Source organism: Vanellus vanellus (assembly GCF_965231255.1).
Source record: "Vanellus vanellus genome assembly, chromosome: 6".
NCBI classification, from domain to species: Eukaryota; Metazoa; Chordata; class Aves; order Charadriiformes; family Charadriidae; genus Vanellus; species Vanellus vanellus.
The window spans coordinates 68,008,611-68,032,540 of record NC_138911.1 but is presented as its reverse complement, the minus strand read 5'-3'; the positions used below and the strand labels follow the sequence as shown (position 1 = coordinate 68,032,540).

Genomic DNA, 23,930 nt, shown 5'->3' with positions numbered 1-23,930 from the left:
TTAAGGTTTCATTGGTTCCATCTGTATATAAAAAGTCTTGCATGGTTAACTTGAATAAAACGTATGTCTTGCTGCATCGCTGAGAATGATGTGCCTTCCCGTCTGGAGACAACAGTAATGCAAAATCTCTTGTTCAAGCAGTTGCTGCAAGAAGCTATATAGTGAGATTCTTCTAGAGATCAGAATCTCTGAACATCTAGAAATTAAGCTTTAAGAATACATCACTTGGGTGACTCTGATTCATTCTTAGTAAGTGCATGCAGATGCTTCATAATTCTTGAATATTTGTAATGGTGTTCTGAGACCTGTAAAGGGTCAACGCTTATTTGATATAATTTTCTGGAAACCCTCTTAAGGGAAGAAAGATCTCAATTTTGTGGGTAGAAGAGGGAAACTGAAGCACTTTGCTGTCATAAAATGATATAGATCAGAATTAGTTTTGCTGATCAGCAGTAAACACTTAACAGCCTTGCAAAATCTTTTCCTGTATGGAGTTGACTTATTAACTTTGTTATAAATTATCATAAAAGCAAACACCCAAGGTTGCTGTGAGTTGTCAAGGTGTTTTAAGTCTGAAAAAGGTATATGAAAGTCTATTTCTCTGCACTGCTGCACTGTTAATTTCTGGTTTATTAAGTCTTTTAAAAAAAAAACAACCCCAGCTTCAGCTGTACTGTGATGCTTGAATACACACACTGACCTGCTAGATTTTAGGTAGTTCTTTAAAACTGGGTGTAAAGAATACTGTATCCCATATGTTTTTTAAGGCACATAACAAAGACACTTTTTACCAAAAAACAGGTGCCGCTTAGCTTCCTTGCTAGCTGTTCTAGGTGTAATGCTGCTTTGCTTCATGGTGTTCTCCAGGCTTCTAGTGTTGTGTGGTTCTTCAAGCTTTCTCCATGTTCTTCATGTCTCACTGGTTTTATTTCTACATCTACCTCATAGAACGCTCATTCTTTTTTTTTTTTTTATATATATATATTGGTTGGAGAATATGAATTAAAAGCAGGAAATCCTGACAGTAACTCACACTGAATACTACATGTTAAATGTAACCACAGAATGATTCTCAGCTAGGTTGGTACATCTCGTCCAACTAGGTAGTAGTGGAGCAGCCCTCTCAGATAACCTCCATGTTGAAGCTTTCAGCCTCTAGATCTTGCTGGATGCTAGAAGGCAGAAAGGCAACTTTTTGGTTGGTTGTTTTTTTTTTTTTTTTTTTTCGCTTTACTTTAAATCTGCTTGGAGCAGGCTGTGTGGTAGATTACTTTGCCTTTGACTGCTTGTGCTGCTGTAGCAGTCAGTGATAATGCAGCACCAGTGATATTAAGGAAGCTGCCGTATTGAGGGGCAGTAATGCTTGCAAGTGCTACAAAGAAGGAAACCCAGTTCTTTTTTGTTGGTTTCAGAGGCAAACACTTAGGATTCTGTTAAGCAATTGGGATTGAACAGGGAGCTATGCATTTGTAAGGCTGTCTTTTGCTTGAGAAACTAGAAGGGATGTTAAACTTGATAAGATTTGACACAGATGTTGCAGGTCAGGATACAGTAGTTGAGTGCTTCACTTTCTATTCAGTACACTGCCTGTGAGATCACATATATTCACAAAATGGATGCAAATTTTATCTCTTCCTTGATGCTAAATGATACTGGAATGAACCTAAGAAGATTCTTGTCATGCTTGAGTGTTTGAAAAAGCTTTAAGTAATAGACATCCTGGAACTTCTTGTCTGTGGAATCGCAAAAATGGTATTACAACTGCTTGTATTTGGAGGATAACTGAAGTTGTAAGAAAGCTATCACATTTTCTTATGAAAATGTGAGCTGTCAAATAGTCCTTGGTAGTATTTTAGGGAAAGCATTTGATTGCTTAGGAAATGAATTGTCTGCATTGTGCATATTTTTTTTTATGGGCCCAAATAGCCCTTTGAATCAAATGTAGTTTCTCCATAATGTTTAATGTAGCGAAGTTTCAGATGTAACACTGTATTATTACTAGTTATTCCTCAAACTAAAACTTGAACAGCTTTCTTCTGCACCTTCAGGCATGTATGAAGTACAAATAGATAAGATAGGCTGGGAGCCTATTTGGTATGTCAGGGCAGGTGTGTTTTGAACTCTCTTGTCCCCTTGTGTTATATGAAGTCTAATTTGTCTTAATTTTGAAACTTTCATCCTTTCTTTTTGATTTGGTATTTGAGAAGATTGTTTCCATACAAAAGTGTATGGATCCTAAGCCACTGGTGTTTTGGATAAGCAGTATTCCTCCTTCACTTCTTTCTCTCTTGCATCAAAACCCAGCTGTGCCTAGTACTTTCCTTTGAAAGGGATTTTGTGTTTATCTGATTTGTTTTGAATGCAGTAAAAGCTATATCTCACTTTCTATCATATCTATCTATATTTAGTTTAACAAAATGCCATATCAAACAATTTCAGTGGCATTTGGCTACATTATAGATAGTTCTCAGATGAACAGCATTTCCTCTATAGAATGAGAAGTTTAGGGTTGCAAAGAGGATTCACTAAACATGGTTCTTTGTCCACCTTTTATGCTCTTTTAGCTAGAATAGAAAGCATGCTTTGAAATGCACTTGTATTTTGCTGTGCACTAGCATTGTTGGTTTTATGCAGCTGTGAATAGTTTTAGTTGACAGCTTTGGAGGTGGCCTTAAAGCACTGAATAAAATTGCCTCCTTGTTAGATGAATGCTGGGGGGAGCAGTAAAATGTTGGAAATAAGGATTGTTAAGGAAGTCATTATGAGAAATCAAAGATTCCCTTACCCTTTGCTTTTTAAAAGCAAACCCCCTTGCATTCTAATGCTCTTCTGGCATATTACTTGTTATAACAATTCTAATATATCTTGGATGTCAGGGTTTTATGTGTGAGGTCCTGTAAAAGGTAGTTGCTCTTTTTCCCTACTAGGATCATGGCTAAGGATGGCTTCTAAGAAATCTATGTTGTAGGTGAGACTATAATCATTCCTCTCTCTGGCTGTAGTGCTTAACTGATCTGCCTATATAGGTTTTCAGCTACTAAGTTGTTTGGAACTGTCAGGTTATTTGACTGCTTTAATTGAACCTCCTACTGCTCCAGTAGTCTGCATCAGCATGCTCTTTTAGGCTCTTCTAGAGTATTAGCTTTTAATCAAATTCTTGTGCTGCTTATATAGTTGTCTTGCAGAAGTCTGTGAAGCAGATATCCTCCATTACTGCCTCTTGAAATGCCTATTTCCACATTGTCATTAACACATGCAATTGAAGATCTTGAATTTCAAGTACACTGAGGATGCAATGCCAGTTGAAACTTCCACAGAAACTTGTTTCTTTCAAAAGTAGTGGCAAGGGTCTGCTGTCTTTGATTTCACAAAAGCAGAAGTAACAAATTCTTCTCCAGAAAAACAATCTGGGGCAAGTAACAAACCACTTGCTAAGGAAAATATAGTCAAAGAAAACTATGAGAATTTTCTATAATAAGTTTCTCCCACCCCAGAAGATATCTCAGCTAGTTTACGTGACTGTCAAAACTATGCTCATGACTGGATTTCAGTAGTCTTCTGTTACAAGTAGCTGAAGTTGATAAAGCACTGACTCCTGTGCCCCTCACTTTGAGACTGGTTGCTTTTGCATCTCTGGTTCTGTATTTTCTTACTCTAATTATTTTTCCCACATCAGTGAGGGGGGAGAGTATCAAAACAGGAGAGAGGTTTGGGACTTTTTAAGGAAACTGGATGTTAAGTGTAAATGAAGCTGATTAAAAGCAGTTCTTACACAATTGATTCCTTTAACTTTTTGTATAGGATGAAACGAATATATATCAGCTGTATATTTTCCTGAATTGCCTAGACTACATGACCTAAACAAGCATGAGGATTAGTCAGCTGTGTTTTCTAGAAAAATGGACGGCTGCACTCAAAGAGTTGCGGTCAATGGCTCGATCTCCAAGTGGAGAGTAGTGGTGAGTGGTGTTCCTCAGAGGACAGTACTGGGGCCTGTACTGTTCAACATGTTTGTCAGTGACGTGGACAGTGGGGGTGAGTGCACCCTCAGCAAGTTTGCTGATGATACCAAGCTGTTTGGTGAGGTAGACACACTGCAGGGGAGGGATGCCATCCAGAGGGACCTGGACAGGCTGGAGAGGTGGGCCCAAGCCAACGTCATGCAGTTCAACAAGGCCAAGTGCAAGGTCTTACATCTGGGTTGGGGCAATCCCAAGCACAAATACAGGCTGGGCTGGGAATGGCTGGTGAGTAGCCCTGAGGAGAAGGACCTGGGGGTGCTGATTGACGAGAAGCTCAACATGAGCCAGCGGTGTGTGATCGCAGCCCAGAAGGCCAACTGTATCCTGGGCTGCATCAGAAGTGTGGCCAGCAGGTCAAAGGAGGTGATTCTGCCCCTCTACTCCATTCTTGTGAGACCCCACCTGGAGTACTGCATCCAGCTCTGGAGTCCCCAACATAAGAAGGACATGGACCTGCTGGAGCATGTCCAGAGGAGAGCCACGAGGATGATCCAAGGGCTGGAGCACCTCTCCTATGAGGAGAGGCTGAAAGAGTTGAGGCTGTTCAGCCTGGAGAAGAGAAGGCTCTGGGGAGATCTTATTGCTGCCTTCCAGTACCTACAGGGGGCCTACAGGAGAGCTGGGGAAGGACTTCTTACTTGGGCATGTAGTGATAGGACGAGGGGGAATGGCTTTAAACTGGAAGAGGGCAGGTTCAGATTGAACATTAGGAAGAAGTTTTTCACTGTGAGGGTGGTGAGGCACTGGCACAGGTTGCCCAGAGAGGTTGTTGAGGCCCCATCCCTGGAGGTGTTCAAGGCCAGGCTGGATGTGGCCTTGGGCAACGTGGTGTAGTGGGAGGTGTCCCTGCCCATGGCAGGGAGGTTGGAACTGGATGATCTTCAAGGTCCTTTCCAACCTAAACCATTCTATGATTCTATTCTCCCTAAAACAAACTTGATTTTTTTCTTAACTATTTTGTTCCAGTTGTTATAATAGTGGGGTGGTCCTGCTGACAGTGCAGGGAATGTGTGGAGTGGAATATTTCAAAAAGCAGCCTGTGAATTAATCTGAACTATAGTGTACCAGATCCTTTCATCACTTGTGGTGAAGGTGGGCAGTGGAAGAGGCCATAGCAGCCAGAAATAGTTTTGTTTTGTTTTTTTTCCCTCAGAAACAGGCTTTTCCCCTGCGAACCAGAATAGCAACCAGTTCTATCCAGAACACTGAGGGAGAAGTAAGGTGAAGTACCTGGGGGGTTCTCCAGGGTGACATGTGATTTCTTGTGGTGTTTTCAGTAGATAAGCTAGAACCTACCTCCCTCTTTCACGAGGTATACAAATTAAGTAGAACCTTATCTGATCTGTTGTAGGTGCCTCTGAAAGATTCACCCCCGCGGTGCTCATGACCTTCCAGCCATGTATTCAGCTAATCCACACTTCTGATTCTGATCAGAAAGAGGCTGGTTGTATTTGAACATAAAAGCACCATAAGTGTTAGTATACAGCTTTTGGTCAAGCTGCCTGCTAGGTTCCTAATGGTAGCAGGAGTAATTAGGAGCAACTTTTGAAGGGTAGCTTAAAAAAAAAAAAAAAAACAACAAAAAAAAACCAACCAACAAACCCTAATCACTAGCCAGTGATGCAAAACAGCCTTCTCTGAAAAATCTGCCTAATAACTATAGGGGCTATCAGGTCAAACTGCATTTCAGTGAACCACTGCAACCTCTTTGAAGGCTCTAGGGGTGTACAGGTAACAGTAAACTAGGCAGGCAGTGCTCAAAGTTGGTGCTGGGGAAGAGGAGGCTGGTGGTGAACACACAGGATTGATCACTATGTCAATGAGTACTCCAAAAGTACTGGGGAAGGGAATACTTTCTAAAGTGTTTTATGACAGTCAAATGGCTTCACAGATGCAAGTTGTAAGAATAAGCTGTCTCAATAAAAAAAACTGATTATAGCCACAATTAACTACTCCAATATACCTTTCTCAGCGATAATCAAGTTCACAGATGCAAAAACATTGCTCTTAATTGGGGAGAGAGATGAGATTATTTGAGTCTTTGGAACTTGCTGGTTTGGATTTTCTTGCTCTGCAGGAAGACTGCTTTATTAAGCTGTACTGCTGGTAGTGATTAGGAAACATGTATGCTTATAGAGGTATCTCGGCCAGCAGAGCCTCAGGTGGGACTGTATTTCATTCAGGACTTCCTCCAAGGTTGCATAAACCAAAGGTCTTGGATCAGTGGCTCTTGTTACCCAAAGGATGGAAGCCCATGAGTAACCCATGAGTTACTCATTGCTATAGTTATTATTGTAACAAAAACTCTACGTAAGGCTACTTTAGTTTGCTGCTATAACTTCTTTCTTTCTATAGGAAAATATTTTGAAAAAATTCAGATGGGAATCAAATCTTCTAGCATGTGAGCCTGCTGTGAAAAGGGAAAGAGAACAGGTTGTTTAGGTTGTTTGGATTTGGTGGGAAGTGCATGAGACTTGCTTTGACCTGAATCTCCCTGCTGCGTGCATGGGGAGAGTTTTAACTGTAAAGATGTGGAAACAAGGTGAGGAGGCCTGGATTTCCCAGACTAACTGAAACAGAAACGTTGTAAATGGATTGGATCAAGCCTTTGAGTTGAGGATGGATGAGGGGACTCCTTGAAGTTCCATCTAGCTATGTATTCTGTCCTCCTGTGATCAGGAAGCAACTGTACATTCTGCTGAAGTTGCATGCAATGCAATGGGGAAAGTGCAGGTTTGGAAGATAGAAGAGATTCTTCTGGCCAGTCCAGGCTTGTTGAGCTGCTCCTTGAGTGCTGGGGGATGATGACGACAGGGACAACAGTATACTCCTTCCAGCCTCCAAGAAACTTAAACATTAAAGGTTTTTGTTGTAATCTGTGAAGCACTACAGTGTTCAAGAAGCAGTATTGCCTTCACTGCCAAAACCTCACCACAGGAACAGGGTGATGATTAACAATACCTCTGGTGGTGGAGGCTGCTTCTGAGACAGAAGTTGATGCATTTAATAATCGGCTGGAGGCAAGCTTAGACTTAAATGTGTATTGAGTTACTATCTTTAATACTGGTACATAGCACCAGAGAACAGAGTTCAAAGGAAAAAACAGCGCTGTCCCATTGGCACAGAAGTACTACTTATTTTTGCTTTTCCTATTTGGCAGCACTTCCCAAGGAGATTAAATTTGTGAATAACTTCACTGTCCTGTTTCACTGAATTTCTTGGATAATTCGTAGACAGCAACTGCTCGTCTTATGAAGGCCTGATACAGAAAAATATATTGGGAATAAATGTTGTCTTAAAAAAAAAAATTCAAAATCCAAAACCATTCAAGTTAATTTTGCTGAAATAGTACATCAGTTCTCCGAGATACAAAGTTAATTGGTCAGTATGATACAAAGGGGTGGTGTAAAGAGTATGAAATACTGGCAGTGATACTACATAAAGAGACTTAAGTTCACTTATTCTGTTGTGTTGCAGATGTTGAAGCTTTCTGTTTGTGTTTTGATATAAACTAGCATGTGGCTTTTTTTCCTTTTAATCTGTGTTCAAGGGAGTAAATGTTGGATATTTAAGCAGATGAGGGCTTTCCAGTTAGTCAGGACTTTAGTATACAGTCATGAAAAGCTCTAGGACTGGACATTGTGAAGGTGAATAATGTATCTTTAGGCTTGTAATGTACATGTCATAACTGCCCTCTGTGCCTGGTTGCCGATACGAGTGTTTCTGAAGCTTTACAGTGAGCTGGAGAGCAAGGAATTGATGTGGTTTAAAACTAAATTTAAAGCACAAGTCTTTAGGGTTTTTTTTCTCTTCATGTGAACCAGGGAGAGAAGTAGCAGGAACAAACTAGCAAATGAAAGGTGGAATGCTGCTTTTGGCATCAGCGTTGGCCTACACTAGTTCAGTGGTGGTAAAAATATGGTGTAAGCACAAACTGAATTTTTGATGTGTTGAGTATATACTACTGTATGATACCAAACATGAAATCAGAATGTACCTAAAAAAAAAAAATTCACTCAGTCTGATGTCACAGTGAAAGCTGTTGCTAATACTTCTGTAGCTTTATTAGCACAGTGAAGATGTGCTTTCTCTCATGTGTTAGAGCTATGGTAACAGCTGAACTGTAATATGTCATCTGTTCAAAGCTGAGTCTGTGAAATGGGTTAATTTGCATCTAAAAATGATGAGATGTGCAGTAGAACTGTTAGTAGTAGGTGAGGAAAGCAAAGTGAAGTTAGTCTCTCTTGTCCAGCGGAAATACTACCTGTGAAAGTTTGACTTGTTCAGTTTGTAGTCTTTTAGGAGTAGGTTACATAAGTATGGAGAAATATTTAAGTTTTATGATAGTTTGTAGTTTCACAGCACTGTTTAAAAAAAAAAAAAAAAAGCTACATGCAGCAGCTTCTGTTTCTGGTGGCTAGTAGAAATTCTCCTTAATTTTGAGGATGACTTCCTTGAGTTGAAGTCAAACTTTTCGAGGTGTAGATCAAGATTTTTAGAGCTCCTGTCCTAAATAACAGAGGTCTTGTTTACTCTTTGCCACTGGCTAAGCCCGATTCCTTTTAAAAAAACAAAACAAACCAAAAAAACTTGTGCAACAAGCCATCCCACAAAGGGTTCAAAACTTCATGATGATCTCTGAGGTAGTCAAATAGATTCCTACTAGACTTGTAGAAAATAGGAACTCAGCAGTGTTCGGACTATGGGAGAGAGCATGTGTGGTCTTGCTCTCCAGACAGCCATGAATCCATGCAGAGGAGAGGCTTTCATTACATATCCCAACCATGGGAAAAACTTAATTGGAGTTTGCATTTCATTATATACTAAAGTCCTCAACTGTTTGATGTAAATCTGTAGGAAACTGGCTTTGATAATTATGGTGCCCATGGCCTATGCCAGCACCACTCCCTTATTTGCAAGGAATAGTGCTATCAACAGAGATAATTATCCCAAGAGGTTTCATAATGCTAGTTGTCCCAGTATTGCTGTTGCTGAGAAGCATTTGGAAAAAGTATAGGGCTACTTTTACCACAGGCATTGGTCTGATGTTTTGGAATATCTGCAGAACTTAAGAAGTGTCCCTTAGATCTGCAAGTGAGCAGGATGGTCTAGAAATGATCATTCTCTCTTTGTGAAATTTAATTTCTCCTAGTTTGTTTTATTAGCTGGAAACAACATTTGTTCTAGGCTTTTTGGTGGGATGGAGGGTTCCAACTGCAAGTTGTTTTTGGTAATGCTGGCTGTCTTGTAAAGCAAGAAGTTGTCATGCTAATGTGCTGGTCTCTAAGGTGCATCAGGCTTCTGGAGCTATTGGAAGGGTGCAGGGAGAAAGGAAATGGGATGATGCTTGTGGAGAGGGGTTGTGAGAGGATTCAAGGAGTTTACAAAGCTCCTATTGGCTATGGGGAAGCTCAGAGTCTCCCAGCATGCCGTGATGGGGAATTTGTGGCCTTAGTTCTTATCCTTCCTCTTCCTGTGTAGTTCCATCCTGCTGCTGCCCAAGAGGAGGCAGTTGTTGCTCATCCAGGAGCTGCTCGGTAGAACAGTTGAGAAAAATGAAGGATAGGAGAGGGTTGCTTCTCTTGCTATAGCTCCTTGTGCCTGTGCTTAGAAGAGCTGACTGGGCAAGGTGTGGGTGGTCATGCCTGTGTTCCTCCTCCTGAATGCTGAAACCTGCCATGTCCGGTGGGACAGCTCAGTTTAGAAAGGCAGGGACTTGCCAAGTAGTGGGTTTGCTGCCTCAAGAGCAATCTTAGTTGTACACTTACCGGGGCAGAGACGCTGGGTGGGTGCAGGTCCTGTTGTGGCTGACAAGATCCCATGGCTTTAATATCAGTTCATTTGGTATGTAGATTGTTTAGGTAGTGGTAAGGAAAGGTGTGGCCCAAGTTCCATGGGGAGTGTTGGTTTGTGGTGAACAAGTCGAGAGTCCTGGCCTAGAAAAAATGAAGGTGTCTGCTGGCTGTGGAGAGGAAAGAGGCAAGTTCTTTGACATGCATTTTTTACCTGTAAAACACATATGTATGCCTAGTAATTGTCCTAGCTCTTTTTACCAGTGTCAGATCAAAATAAAACTTGCATGTCTATAATTAAAGCATAGCAAATAGTAAAACTACTGCTCAATTCCTCCTGCCCTTTTGTGCAAATGAAATTTAGAAATTGGCACAAAGAAAACCTTCATGAAAACTTGTCAGTGCTAATCAGGATGAATGAATTAAACTTTCACTTTGCTTGTATTTCCTTCCTATTTGAAGTTTCCAAAAGGCCTTTTAACCTTGAGCGGCTGCTTTCTTTTTTAAAAGATAATTAAGTCCCAGAGACCTGAAATGAAATCAAGTAGCTTTTCCCAGTTACAATTGTTTGTGAACATGAGAAAAACCAAACAAAATAACCCCACTAACCTGGTTTTAACTTTCAGTGGATCTACTTAAATATGGTATTGCTTAAGAGTTACACAAACGCAAAAAAATTTAATTACAGAATATAAAGCTAGTGATTATACTAGTTGTATATTATTTCTGAAGGAGTTATTGCTTTCTCAGATTTTCAAATAAAAATACTTGTAGAAAGAATGCTGTCTTCAGGCAAGTTGAAACTTGCTGGCATATTCGTGGTAATATAGTCTTTCTGAAAGAAAGCACATGTATATATCTAGGAAGGTTCAAATCATTCCTATTTTAAGGGTTGATATTTAAGTTGCTTGTGGATTGTATTGATATATCTTTCTAAGAATTGGTCTCTCGTGACAGGGGTCTGCTGTGTTAACTGATTGCTAATCTTCTCTTATGTAGGGTTAATAACAAGTTTCAAAGATAGAGGTAGGCCTGGCATGAAATAAGTGATTTACTCCTGTTTTTCTGCTGTGTTGGGGGATCTTATAATATTCCAGAGAGATACAGTAGTCTTCCCTATGAAAACAGGAGTGAGGGAACAAGGTCAACTGTAGCCCAGCTGAAAAGCTCTTAAATTATTATGTCTTTGGCATCATGTATTAAATGTGTATTTTCTAAAAAGTCTGGGTTTATGTTCTGGAGTACTTGAATTTTAGATTATTTCAATCTTAAATATGCTCTTGTTTGTGCTTGCAAACATTCAGCAGTCCTGCAGTTCAGATCACTGGTATTTAGACATTGTTGTGCATGTGAAGTTTTAAAATATTTTGCTGGGTGACACCAGGGGATCCTTGCCTAAAGCAAGCAGTAAGACTTCTGCAGGGCACTGCTCCAGAGCTTTAACAATGAGACCATTTGCTTTCATCCACTACCCGTTTCTCATTTGTTTGCAAAAGGATATGAGGCTCTCCAAGTGCATTCTCTTGTTACACAAACTAGTTAGCTACATATACTGAATGTAATGATAAGAAAAAAAAAACGGTTCTGGGTTACTATTGCTTTTTCCTAATCTGTGATTGTCATAGAACTGCTCTTACAGCCTGAGCAGCGAGTGACTATTAGCCTTTCTGCAGGGCTACAAACAAGTGTGTTTGTTTTCTTTGTATCTGCAGATATTGTGGTGGATGTAAAGCTGAACTGTTTCTAAGTATATCTCTAAGCAGATAATGAGTTCTCCTAACTTTTTTTAACCTCTTTTGCTTTACAGGGAGTTAGTCACTTTTAAATCTTCCTCTTTCTTCTTTTCAGATTCTTTATCTGACTGTGATGTTAGCTTTTAATCATAAAGACTGTAGGAGAGGGATATATGTGATCAGTGTAGAATAGACTGCATCAGTAAGACAACTGAGATTAATTGGAATAACATCTGTAGTTCTTCAGTCAAAAGTCTGAAATCTCTGAGGATCGGGAACGGAAGAGGCATCTATGCAGTAAAGCCCTGAGAGATTTTCATAGAGCAGTTGATAGTTATCAAGAACCTTACAGGTGACAGCGCTGTGATGAGAATCATCTACTTGGCCTAAATCTTTGGGGTGGGGTGGCAGTGAATTCAACACTTATGCATTGCAAAGAAATTTCCAGGTGATTCCTTCCCTGGGGACGAAGCTAGGTCCCCTTGAGGCTTAAGTCTTCTCTGAATAATTAATCCATTGGGTCTCTGTCCTGAGAGATAGAGAGAGATGAAAGAACTGTTGAAGGCTACTGTGTTACACCTGATAAAGGAAGTCATTAGCAAGTCTTCAGATATATTCACATAAATTAAAAACATTTGCATTCTCTGTCCTTAATAATAGATGAAGCCTCTAGGATTAGAGTTTAAAAAAAAAAAAAAGGAAGAAAAAACCTAAAACCCTTATGTGAGTGGAGTAAAATTCCATTTCACTTAGTTTGACTTACCCCTAAATTACTTTGGTTTTCCAAATTGCCCCTGTTCTTCCTCTTGTCTTCCCCATTCCTGTGTGGGGAAGGGGATGGTAGGGTAAAGGGATTTTTAAAACTCCCCATGTGCTGAAATTACAGAGAAGAGTTAGGATTTGTTCTCCCAAATTCCTTTAATTCTAGAGTTGAAGTGTTTTTCTGTGGCTGAACAATTCAGTATTTCATTTGTAGTTGATGACTGTGTTAATGATGAATAAAATTTCAACCATTGGTAGGGAAAGAATGTTAGAATGCTTATAATTTCGGAAACAATTTAATATGGTTGTGTTACTTTCTTTGGTTTTGACTGTGCATTTGATGACATCAGGATATTGTGACCAAATTGCTGTTCTCCTTTTCTGTACTCCAAATTGGTGATCTTTTATGCCAAACTTTTTTTTTATTTCTAGGTATAATGGATCCCTCCCTAATGGTGACAGAGGACGCAGGAAAAGCAGATTTGCCCTTTATAAGCGACCGAAGGCAAATGGAGTTAAGCCTAGCACCGTTCACGTGATTTCGACTCCTCAAGCATCGAAGGTATGTGGCGGCGGGGCAAATCCTGTTTTTTCTGATGATCCTGGGTGGAGAACAACTCTCATTTTACTGCTGATTTACCTTGCTGCCAGTTTGTTCTATGGTAGTCAGATATATGTGTTTTAATGAAAAGTCTGCAGTGGATTTTCTTTCTAGGGGTATATATCTTTAATCCATTTACCTGTTAGTAAAATAGTCTTTAACCTCAGGTATGAAATAATCTGACCTTTTTGCCCTGGTTCAGACAGCTGACTCTTGTCAATGCTGACAGTTTTATCTGAGCCATAGAAATTATGACTACTATATGACTATTCTTTCTTGCTGGAGTGTTAAGATTGGTGTGTCTCTTTTCCTCTTCAGGAAGATAACTGACACGGTATAAAAAAAATTAGTAATCCCTCTAGGCCTCTCATTTTCTTGCTGATAATGATATTGTATATGTTTTCACTTGAAGTCTAGTGTAGGTGAAGGAGAAAAAGCAGTAAAGTAAATATATTAACGTAGTAATATAGTAATCTATAGAACTATCTGTGTTAAAGTTCTGGTGGTGGAACATAATTCAAGCTGCAAAAAGTCATGCTATCTCTTCTCTCAAACTGTTTTTCCTAGAAGCAAAAAGTGACTAGAGTTCTGGCCAAACTGGAGGGGCAGTTCTGTGGTGACCCTCACAAGTGGAGGGTTTGTTAGAGGTGTACATCACTTTTACCAAAAAATACATATTGGGGGTGGGAGAGTACATATACCACTTTCAGAAATGTGTTGTCTAACTTAAACCAAGATAAGAATATTGTTTAATTCATAGTGTAGCATTATGTTTTCTTGTATAAAATATACAATACACAGTATATGCCTAAACTTATCAAAATCTACAAGATCAGAGCTTCTTTTTTTTAAAGATTGTATAGGGCCTGCCTAGTGCAGATAAATACGTAGTCTTTTGGATCAAAAGTTTCTGTAAATATTTTTCAGTGTTTTGTTGTGTCCACAAACCAGGACAGTCCTGTCTTCTGGAAACTGAAAGCATTTGTGAGTTAAATCTTCCTGATGAAATCAACCTTCAAAATAGGTCTTTAGTATATGTTTGTATGTTGGTAACTCTGTTCTGTTGCTTAAAATGTAACAAATGGAAAAAAATGTTTTACATAGCTGGTGGAAATACACATGATCTTACTGGATAATCCTAAGCATTTGGACTGCAGATAGTATTTCAGCATTTGAGTTGCAAAATATCTAAACACCTGGCAGACACCACAAGGTATCTGTTTAATGTTCATCTGCATTTTTATTGTAGTGCAGATATAATGTGTGCTGTACAAATTAGTGCCCTTATAAAGATAGCATAGGGTCTGAGACATTAAAGCCCCTCCTTTGAGGATTTGGATTCAGGTAGATATGTCAGGTTGAATGTATTCTTTTGCACTTTCTCTGAACTCTTATAAAAAACCTTTTGTGTATTTATACTGTTGTCTGGGGCAAGGCTGGTGGACACGTGCCAGAAGAGTGATACAGTGGATTTCAGTTAGTGCTCTTCCAATGCACAGATAGGACGCTTACATTTTAAGACTATTTCATAGGCTTTTCTGAGACTTTAAACAGCAGAGCCTAAATGTGTTTTACTAAGAATAGCTTCTGCATACAACTTTTCAGAAACATAGACTAAGAGAAAAGAGTGAGCTGCTTTGTTCTAGGAAAACAATGTGCAACTTGACCTCAAAAGTCTTGTTCTGTGCTCAGTCTTTCAGTCTAACTCATATTTAAGGAAGATGAAACAGTGGGAACTTGTGCTGCACAGGATATTAACAAGTTTCCTCCCTTTACATCCTTCCTTCTAACTTTTCAGATACCAGTTCTCTGTTTTGCTATGCTTGTCTGTCAGTGTGTAAACTGGATCTTTGAGTAGAAAGAAACATTCTTTTCAGAGTACTGATGCTTTTTGGGTGGTGGATTTAGCAGAGGTGGGTAAAGCACTGACTGTCTCCATTTGTTTTGTCTCTGCTGTGGCATGGATGCTTGAATACGGTACATAGCTGGTTTTATGCTAATTCCATTAATGCAGCATCTCTAGAACTGTAACTGTCACCAATTTTCAGTTAGCGTGTCAGCCTGAAAACTGCAATAGATCCTAAGAGGATGCTTGTCATGTTCCTTTGTCCCTGCTATGCAGGTGTCAAGGACAGCTGGAGTAGCAATGGTTTCAGTAGTAAATTTAGCTGAGCTAATTGCATATGAATCAGTGCCTTTTGTTTTTTCCACTGGAGTGCTTATTTTTTGCCACTCTGCCTTCTGGAGGTACTGAAGAAAATTTAGAATTGTTTGTCCTTCTGAGGGTATATGGGTATATTTGGGGGTGAAAGCACTGCATGGAGTAATAAGTCTCAAGGTTGTTGGGTTTTTTTAGAGTACTGTTAAAATATGCATGCATCTCTTCAACATTATGCACTTGACTTTAAAACCTATTTTATTAACTCTGTGCTTAGGCACCATTCAGGGAATTTTCTAGTGTCCTCTATTTTACAAAACTCAGACTATTTGAGACAGACTTTCTCCAGCACTTTCCTTTCTTACAGTAACACCAGTTTTGAAGCTTAAAACTCTTACACTGTCTTTTTTGTGTATGTGTCTGATTGAGGGGGCCGAGGGTGGGGGGGAAGTGAAAGGCTGTTCATTAACTGTGTATGAACCTTACTCAAGATTTTAATAATCCCCTTTGCTAGGCTAGAGTTTGTTTTGAAGTCATCAGGTCACAGGAGAGGCCATTCCTTGCATTGACTTGGGTCACATGGTGAAGAGGAGGACTGTTGTCAGTCATGATTATATGATCTGTGAAAACTTTTCCTCTGACTACCAGACTTCTAGGTGTGTTTACTACTAGCTCATTGTGACATAGCCAGGATTGCTGATATTTGATTTCAAGCTGAGACCTACTTAACAAAATCAAAAGTTACTTGTAAAGTTTATTTTGTTTGGTTGAGTTGTCTTAGCTGTTGCTTTCATGCACAGTAGTTAATACTTTGGAACTGAAGCCTAGGTCTGCTGGTGTCTGAGATAAGGTTTACTTGTGCAGAAATTTACCAGTGAGTGCTGAACTTCAAGTGAAAGGGAGATGTAAGTCTTCAGAATAATCACCTGGGAATGATGGGATGCTAAACTGGAATTTACTAGGTTTTGGGGGGGGGATATGGGAGGGTTTTTATGGGTGTGTTGTATTTTGGGGGTGTTTGATTTGTTTTTCTCTGGGATATACATGTCTGACAGGAAAAGAGGTGTCTAACTCAAAACCAGCTTAATATCTCTGTAGCGTAGTATTTGAGGACTACATGTCTGTTTTACAGGTCTTAAGTAGGTGAATAATATGCCATCTCTAAGTAGAACTGTATAATCCCAATTTCTGCTGAACAAAGATGTTCATCTTCCTGTATACATCTAATCTATTGGTTCAGTGGGCCATTAGGTTAAAACTTCTCCCTGTGCTAACACAGGTGGATCTTCGTTCCTGTTTCCTCCTCTTCATAGTCATTACTAACTCACTGTTGAAGGTTGTTAGTTGGAGTTCTTAATTTTGTGGAACCACGGGAGAGAACTCCCCCAGTACTGTATGAGGGGTGCTGGCATTAGCAATGAGGGTAATGGTGGTACTAAACACTCAAGTCACGTAATCCCAGGACCCTAGGTATGTATGCCGTTATCTTTCTTTGGTTTCTAATGTTTTGGGATTACATCCATGGGTGTGAAGGTTAGCAAAATGAAAAAAAGGAGCTTCACGTGCATTTGAGTTATTGGAAGTATGGCATTAGGAATGAAGAATTGATGACATTAGCCCTTCAGGATTACCTAGGGTTACTCTGGAAGCATGAATAAACTCTATTGTAACAGCATGTATGGTATTTGAGACCTTCCAAACTATTGAGGCAGTGGGCAAGAGAATATAATTAGCAAGCACTAGGAGTACTCCTCTCTAACAAGTCAATGTTGTGCTTTGATACCTAAGCGCTTGTATTCTTAATACTGGCTTGATAGAAGATTGCAAATGTCTTTAGAATTGCTGCAGTACAAAACCCCACCTTTAATACCTTTTTAGGGTGGTATCTCTTGGTATTTATTTTGTCTGCCTTTCTTGGGATCAGAGTTTTCCTTTGGTAACCTGTGGTAGATAAAGACAACCTATTTTCTCCCCTATGAAATTACTATTTCAAGCTGATGGGGGAAGATCTTTCTGACTTCAAGTCCAATTACCTGCGAAGTTGGCTTCTGCTTTATGCTGTCACAACAGCAGCTTGTATAGTCACTGGCTGGGTTCCTGCAGCTCAAATCAAGTTTCATGCTGCTACTGGAGAAGAACAAAATGCAGCTATACGAATAATTATTAGGTCGGGGAGAGAGCTGCAATTTGTGCTTTGAGTGATGAGAGAAAATGAAAGTGTAGGATTCTTGTGATTAGTTATCTACTGTAGATACTGCATCTGCTTTGACATACTTCGTGGTTTTTGAGTAAAAAGACCAGAAATCCTTTTGGCACTGACAGCTTTTTGGTGTTCATTCTGTATGAGAGCTGTAGAGCTCAGCTGCTATCAGGAGGGTACTGGTCTGTCAGTGGCTTTTCTCTTTCCTGTTGGGCTTATTTATGGTGTAATCAGTTCATGGAGCACTAATTTGTTCTGAAGTAACTTAATCACATAGGTATCTTGAGAGTTCCAAGTTGTGCAGAGGCAGCTTTTTCTTAGCTCGTCAGACTGACCCTGCTTGAATAATAGTTTCCTCGGTGCACAGTGTCCTTTTCTTCTATTAAATGCGCATTATCTTAACATGCTAAGTCCCTGTCCCCTTTCCCATGCAAATAATAGGGAATGGTTAGACAAAAGAAAATGGTTAGACCAACTTCATTACTAGGGCTTAATAAATAACAACTGTTAACTTGGTTTGAAGCTCTCCTTCCTGAGCTTTTGGGACCTATTGAGCCGAATGCATGTCAAAGGTTTTGGAAAATCATTTTACAGTGTTTTCTAACAAAAAACAGATGTTTGTTGAAGGAATGTGAATTAAAAATTGCTGAGGACTACAACAGTTACTTTTTTATGACTTTATATTGTTTTTTGTTTTCATGCTCTCCCTTCAGAGAGTAGACAAAAGATCAAAAAATGCTTTCCTTGTAAACTCTTTAAACTACATCTGCTATAAATCAATACTTAGAGCAGATTCTACTTGAATTTGAGTGCCCTTTGAAAGCAGAGGAAGGTGCATTGATCACCAGGGCTAATGTTAAGAAACTCAGGAGCATTTTGTCTCCCTGTATACTTTCACATCACTTCCCCCAGGGAGCCAGGCTGTGTAACCCACCACTGTGCAATATCTATCAGTTTGCAACTTCCTTTACCCTGTCAGAAATAACCTGGAGGAGTTAAGCCTTGTGGAAATTGAGAACTAGGTGAAGTAGAGACTGTATCTTGGCTAAGTTTAAAATGCTGTTGTGTAAGGTCAGCCACTGCAAACCTTTGCTGCCCATCAGGGAATGTCCTCAATTGTTTGTGCCACTCGATAAGCTACAAGTAGGATTTGTACTGCAGGCAGCAGAGCCGCTCGTTTCACTGAAAGGTAGCAATGTCACTACTTTAGCTTCACATAGCACAACTTGTTTAAAACTATCTCTTCCAATTTCACTGTTTTCTGCATGTTTCCCCACCATTCCTCAGGATTTAGAGTGTAAATTTTGGACCACCTACTGTAGTGGTGCTGCTCTGTCTGTTCTGTCCTGTTACACATTTCTTCTGTTTGGACTCTTTAATTGGCTGGAATGGATGTGGTCTTAGAAGTGTGTGTCTCCTGAGAGGTGGGCTGGCCTGAGCTTCCTACAAGTTAGGAGAAAACCTGAAACTGATTTCAGATCAAATGAAGCTGCATGGACTGAGTGTAATGTTTCTGCCTTCATGGTACTACTGCCTTTTGAACTTGCTGTTGGGGATACCACATCATTGCAAGCTGGCATTAATAAGCCAGAACCTCCCTACAATATTAAAATGTGATGACAACCTGCTGTTGTGTTCCAGGTGTTTGGGTGGGCTGTGCTGCAGCACAATGACTACAACAGATTTACCACTACAGAGGCTCGTATACAACTGTTAGAAGAGTCTGGGACTGTTAGCTAGGAATTCCTATATTATAGATGCTAATGTTTTGGAAACTTGCTTCATCACGTCTGTCGTGGGGGTGACTTTGCACAAGTCTGAAGTGTGCCTTTCACTGTTAGCTTTGGACTACAAAGCCCCTGTAGGGAGAGACAGTTGGGTTCTAGCCTGTATAGAATGTAGTTTTCTAGGACAAGTGACAGAGCCTGTCCTTGACTGAGACTTGTACCACAGAACTGAAAACAGATGTTCTGGCACTTTTGAAGAGGTGTAAGGCAGTGTGCACCTTATTCTTGTGTTACCCTCTTTCAGGGAAATTGAAGGTTCCTGGAGTATTTGTTGCTAATCTGATGCATATAGGTTGTTTCATGCTCAAAAGAAAATGTGGTGACAAGAGGAACGTACAGCTAATGTATGTGCTTTTCCTGTTATTTTAAACTGAAATGTCCAAACAATTGTCTTATATGGATGGAATGTTGTGTTTTGGAAAAATCAGGTAGCATATACTCAATCACAGCAGTGTGGAACAGCTTTCCTGGAACAGAGGAGCTGGAACTGCATCAAAGGGTAGATGAGACTCCTATGCTTTGAGGCTTTGTTGAGAGGGGCAATTATTTTGAAAACACAGAAAGCAATTCAAGCTTCGTGGGCCAGCAGTAACTTTCCAAAGAAATAAACAGCTGCTATTCCCGCTTACAAATTAGAAAATACTTACTTTCCAGAGTGCTTTGAGATTTTGTTGATGGAAAGAACAAAATCTAAATATTTCTCTTTTTGGGAGTCTTTTATGACTACATCTGTAAAATAAGTAATTTTCTGTTCACTAAGTGAAATACTACAGGGGTGACAGACTTGTGGAAAGAGGAATCTTGTCTTCGCTGTTTGTAGGTCTCTTGTCTGAGACATGTTTATGCTTTTAGATGCAGGATTACTTTGTTTTGGGATCCTGCTGTTTTGCTCCTACACAACCCCAAACACCTCACAAAGCTTGTGGTGTGTGGTTTTTGTGTTTGTGTTTTTTTTTTTTTTTTTTTATATAGGAGAATACAGGGCGTGTTCCATCAGGATAATCTCTTTTGAAGGGATGTATCCCCAGTGAAGTCCTTAGGCTGATGCTTCATTCACTGAAAGCTCTTTAGCTCTGTGTGCGGAAATTATCACGGAATCACGGAGTTTTCAGAGTTGGAAGGGACCTCTAGAGATCATCTAGTCCAACTCCCCTGCTAAAGCAGGATTGCCCAGAGCACATTACTCAGGACTGCATCCAGGCGGGTCTTGAAAATCTCCCAGAGGAGGGGACTCCACAACCTCCCTGGGCAGCCTGTGCCAGTGCTCTGTCACCCTCACCGTAAAGAAGTTTTTTCCGTGTATTTGAACGGAACTTCCTATGTTCTAACTTGTACCCCACGTCCTGTCACTTGGAACCATTGGAAAGAGCCTGGCTCCATCCTCCTTCAACCCACCCTTTAGATACTTGTATGCCATAATAAGGTCTTTCCTCAGCCTTCTCTTCTCCAGGCTAAAGTGTCCCAGCTCTCTCAGCCTTTCCTCATAAGGCAGATGCTCCAAGCCCTTAATCACCTTAGTTGCCCTTCGCTGGACTCGCTCCAGCAGTTCCCTGTCCCTCTTGAACTGGGGAGCCCAAAACTGGACACAGTATTCCAGTTGTGGCCTCACCAGTGCAGAGTAGAGGGGGAGAATGACCTCCCTCGACCTACTGGCCACACTCTTCCCTATGCAGCCCAGGATTCCATTGGCCTTTTTGGCAACAAGGGCACATTGCTGGGCCATGGATAATTTACTGTCTATGAAATTCTGTGTTTGGTGGTCATAAGAGCGATTCAGAATTCTTTAGTGCTATGGATTTGCTTCTGCAAGATGATTATCTTTTTTGGTCATCTCATGAGCTGTCCTTCCATGAAAACAAGCTTGTCTAGTCATTGTATCTACATCAGAGCTTGTACTTATATGACCTCCATGCAAAGACTGCATGTGTTGTGTACGGACTTGTGTTAATTTCTAGATGTCTTTTGTCCATAGTGATTCTGCCGGTACTTCAGGAAGTTCTGGACTCTGCAGATGCCTGGTGTGATATAACGCATGTGGTAATATATACTTTGGCCTTCTAATTTCAGTAACAGCAGATGCCTATCACTTTGACTTAAGGAAGCTCATTAAAGGCCCATTACTGCCAACTTGGTTGGTTGTACAGTACTCAGTTTTTTTCCAGCTCTATATCAGTGCGAGGTCAGTGATCTCCCCTACTGAGTTTACCACAGTTAGGGAATGATGGATGTTTTCTCCTCTGCTTTTTGATATTGGCAAGCAAGGAGGGGTATCAGTCCCTGTCAAGCTGAAAAACTGTTTGCTGCACTGAAGTCAGACTTGCATAGTCCCTCTGGAATTCTCACTCCAGTGACCACTGGCCTGGCATTTGACTGGTTGGTCATGAGAACAGGACTGGTGTCTTAACAGAGATCTATCTCAGACTGGGGTTATCCAGAAGTTTTGCATGCTCAGCTGTGGATGCTGACAACTACTGCTGTTGTGGTTCCAGAGGTTTCCCTGGGAACTATTCCTGTTTTCTAGGTTTATGATACTGAGACATAACTACTTCTTTTTCCCTAACCCAGTATAAGGAAAGGGGAAGCAAACATAGGTTTGATTTTTATTTAGTTAGTTTTGTTTCATGGCTCCCATGTGACCAAAGGAACTTTGGTTCCAGGACCTGTTGTAGTTACCTGTAGCTGCACAAGTCTGGTTTTCCTCCCAGACTTCTCAACTGATTAGAGGCTTAGATGATGAAGTGTTCCCAGCTTGCAGCTTGAATAACTCTTGTATCTAAAACAGTGCTGTTCAGCCTCAGTGAAGGATTTTGTTCTGAAGCAGGGGAATATGAAAAGAACCTGGAACTTCCCTGGTGATATAAACCATTCCTGCAGAATGGTTCGGCTCCTGAGATTGGCCTTAGTTACATGTCACCAGCATAATACAACGCTATTGCTGAAATATCTAGATGCTGCACTTGGAAAAAAGCTGTCCTTCAGTCCTTTGCTTAAGTGTGGACTCCGGGAGACCTTTTCCCACAACTGGGTGTTCGGGTAGTTCTGCTTGAAGTTCCTCACTGTATGGGTGGATGTAAGCAGATCATACAGATAACTAACCACCCTCTCTCTTCAAAGCTCTTTCCTTCAAAGTATTTTGACTGTGCATCTGTTCAACATGCAGTTTCCTCCTGAGTTCAGATTTCCAGAAGAGGTAATTAAGGAGACCATGTGGGTGAGGGAAAGTGAGAAGTGCATTTTTTTGTGCTTGAGGTTTTTTAGTGAGTGTTACTAAAGCAGAACTACTTATCTGTACTGCATGAACGCAAAGAAAAGTGCACGAATGGTCAAAAAATCTTCAACAATTATGGGTTGCTGGCTCTAGTTTGTACATTTGATGGCACTGTACCTTATATATCCTAACATTACTAGTTTTGAATTTTCTACAAAGCAGGTTTGGAGGAAATATCAAATAGGACAGTGACTGCAAACCCATAAAAACTGTAAAGAGGACTGAAAGGAATTTTGGGGGTCTCTGTGAATTACTTTTGACTGCTAACCTTTGTAGTAAACATCATTGTGTTATAAACTTCAGACAATAGACTAGTGTGTAAGAAACACAGAAGTGTTTCCTCCTCCCTGTTTTCTTATGCTAGTATTTGGTTTTCCACACCATTTTCTTTCTGCTTCAGCCCACCAAAGAATTGTCCACTGCTGAAGGTCAGCAATAAGGCAGTGCCTTGGTGGTCCAGGTGGGAGGCAGGCAGGAACAAAGCTGACCTCGCTTCAGCATGGGCAGCTGCTCTTATTTTGTTCCAAATGAAAAGCTGGCCTTGGAAAGCTGGATTGTGAAACTTCTAATAGCTTATAAAGTGTTCTTCCTAACTCATCCCTCCCCCTCAAAGCTTTCTCAAATCTTACTGTTTGGTGTTTTGTCACAAAACTTGACTGCATTGCTGCTTGAGTGTTATAAATAAACTGTAAGTCAAAACAAAACATTTGTGCAAGAGACAAATTTTGTGCAAGAGACAGCCTGTGTTAAATATCTTAAAATATCATTTTGTTATGATCTTGACTGTTACTGGGAAGGTCTAATGCTAGTTTCCTTGGTTAAAAATATCTTGGTTATTTAATGTTGTATCTCTGTACTGTAGTAGCAGATACTGCTGGAGTAAGAGTATTATTGTCTCATTATGTGATGCATATAAAAAACAGAACTCTTCCTGAGGAACTTTTTCCTGGAAATAATAGAAAAAGATTTCATAAAGGAAAGAAGTTGAATATCTGTTAAGTTCTTTTGGATGTGTGTTTTTACCTAAGGTCTCCAGTAGATTGTAAAAAGATCAGGCTTTTGAGTTAAGGTAGCCCCATTCATTACTCAAACTTTTCCAGAAGTGTTTTTGTCAAATACCTATGTAATATACATATTTAGATAATGCAACATATGTTTTACAGGTATTTTTCTAAACTGGTTTTACGGCTTTTGCCATGGACATATTTTAGGGTTGGGGAAAAAAATAAGCATTCCAATTGTTATTTAAAAAATAGTGGAATTTTTTGAGAAAGAATTTTTTTGCTTTAGATCAGTGGATATAAAACTTGTTACAGTAAAACTTGGGTACAGAGTTCATTAAATAAGCCTAAACAGGAGTATATGTACTATACCTTGTACTTTGTTCTAATATTGGATGTTGGGCAACTACTTCTTTACAATCCCTTATTAAAACCCTTTGGCAGAATGCTTTTCTTTGCTGTGGGTTTTAATTCCAGACCTTCAAGTTCAGAAGGCTTTTTCCTGGGGAGTGGATGTGAGGAACATCCCCAAATCCTGACAGATTGGCCTGCGCCTCCCTTCCAAACCTCTGTAATATCCAAGCTTTATTTTTACTCCTTAGTGCT

At 40.0% G+C, this 23,930-nt stretch overlaps 1 protein-coding gene across 1 annotated transcript in view; it reads left to right on the top strand.

The window, feature by feature from the left end:
• Window positions 1-23,930, top strand: part of PELI2 (pellino E3 ubiquitin protein ligase family member 2) — a gene marked incomplete at both ends in the record, with an annotated part of 76,952 nt that overhangs the window by 15,782 nt on the left and 37,240 nt on the right. The window contains one exon of the mRNA XM_082484852.1: window positions 12,742-12,871. Coding sequence (XP_082340978.1) covers window positions 12,742-12,871 — 130 coding nt within the window. The remainder of the gene's footprint in view (window positions 1-12,741; window positions 12,872-23,930) is intronic.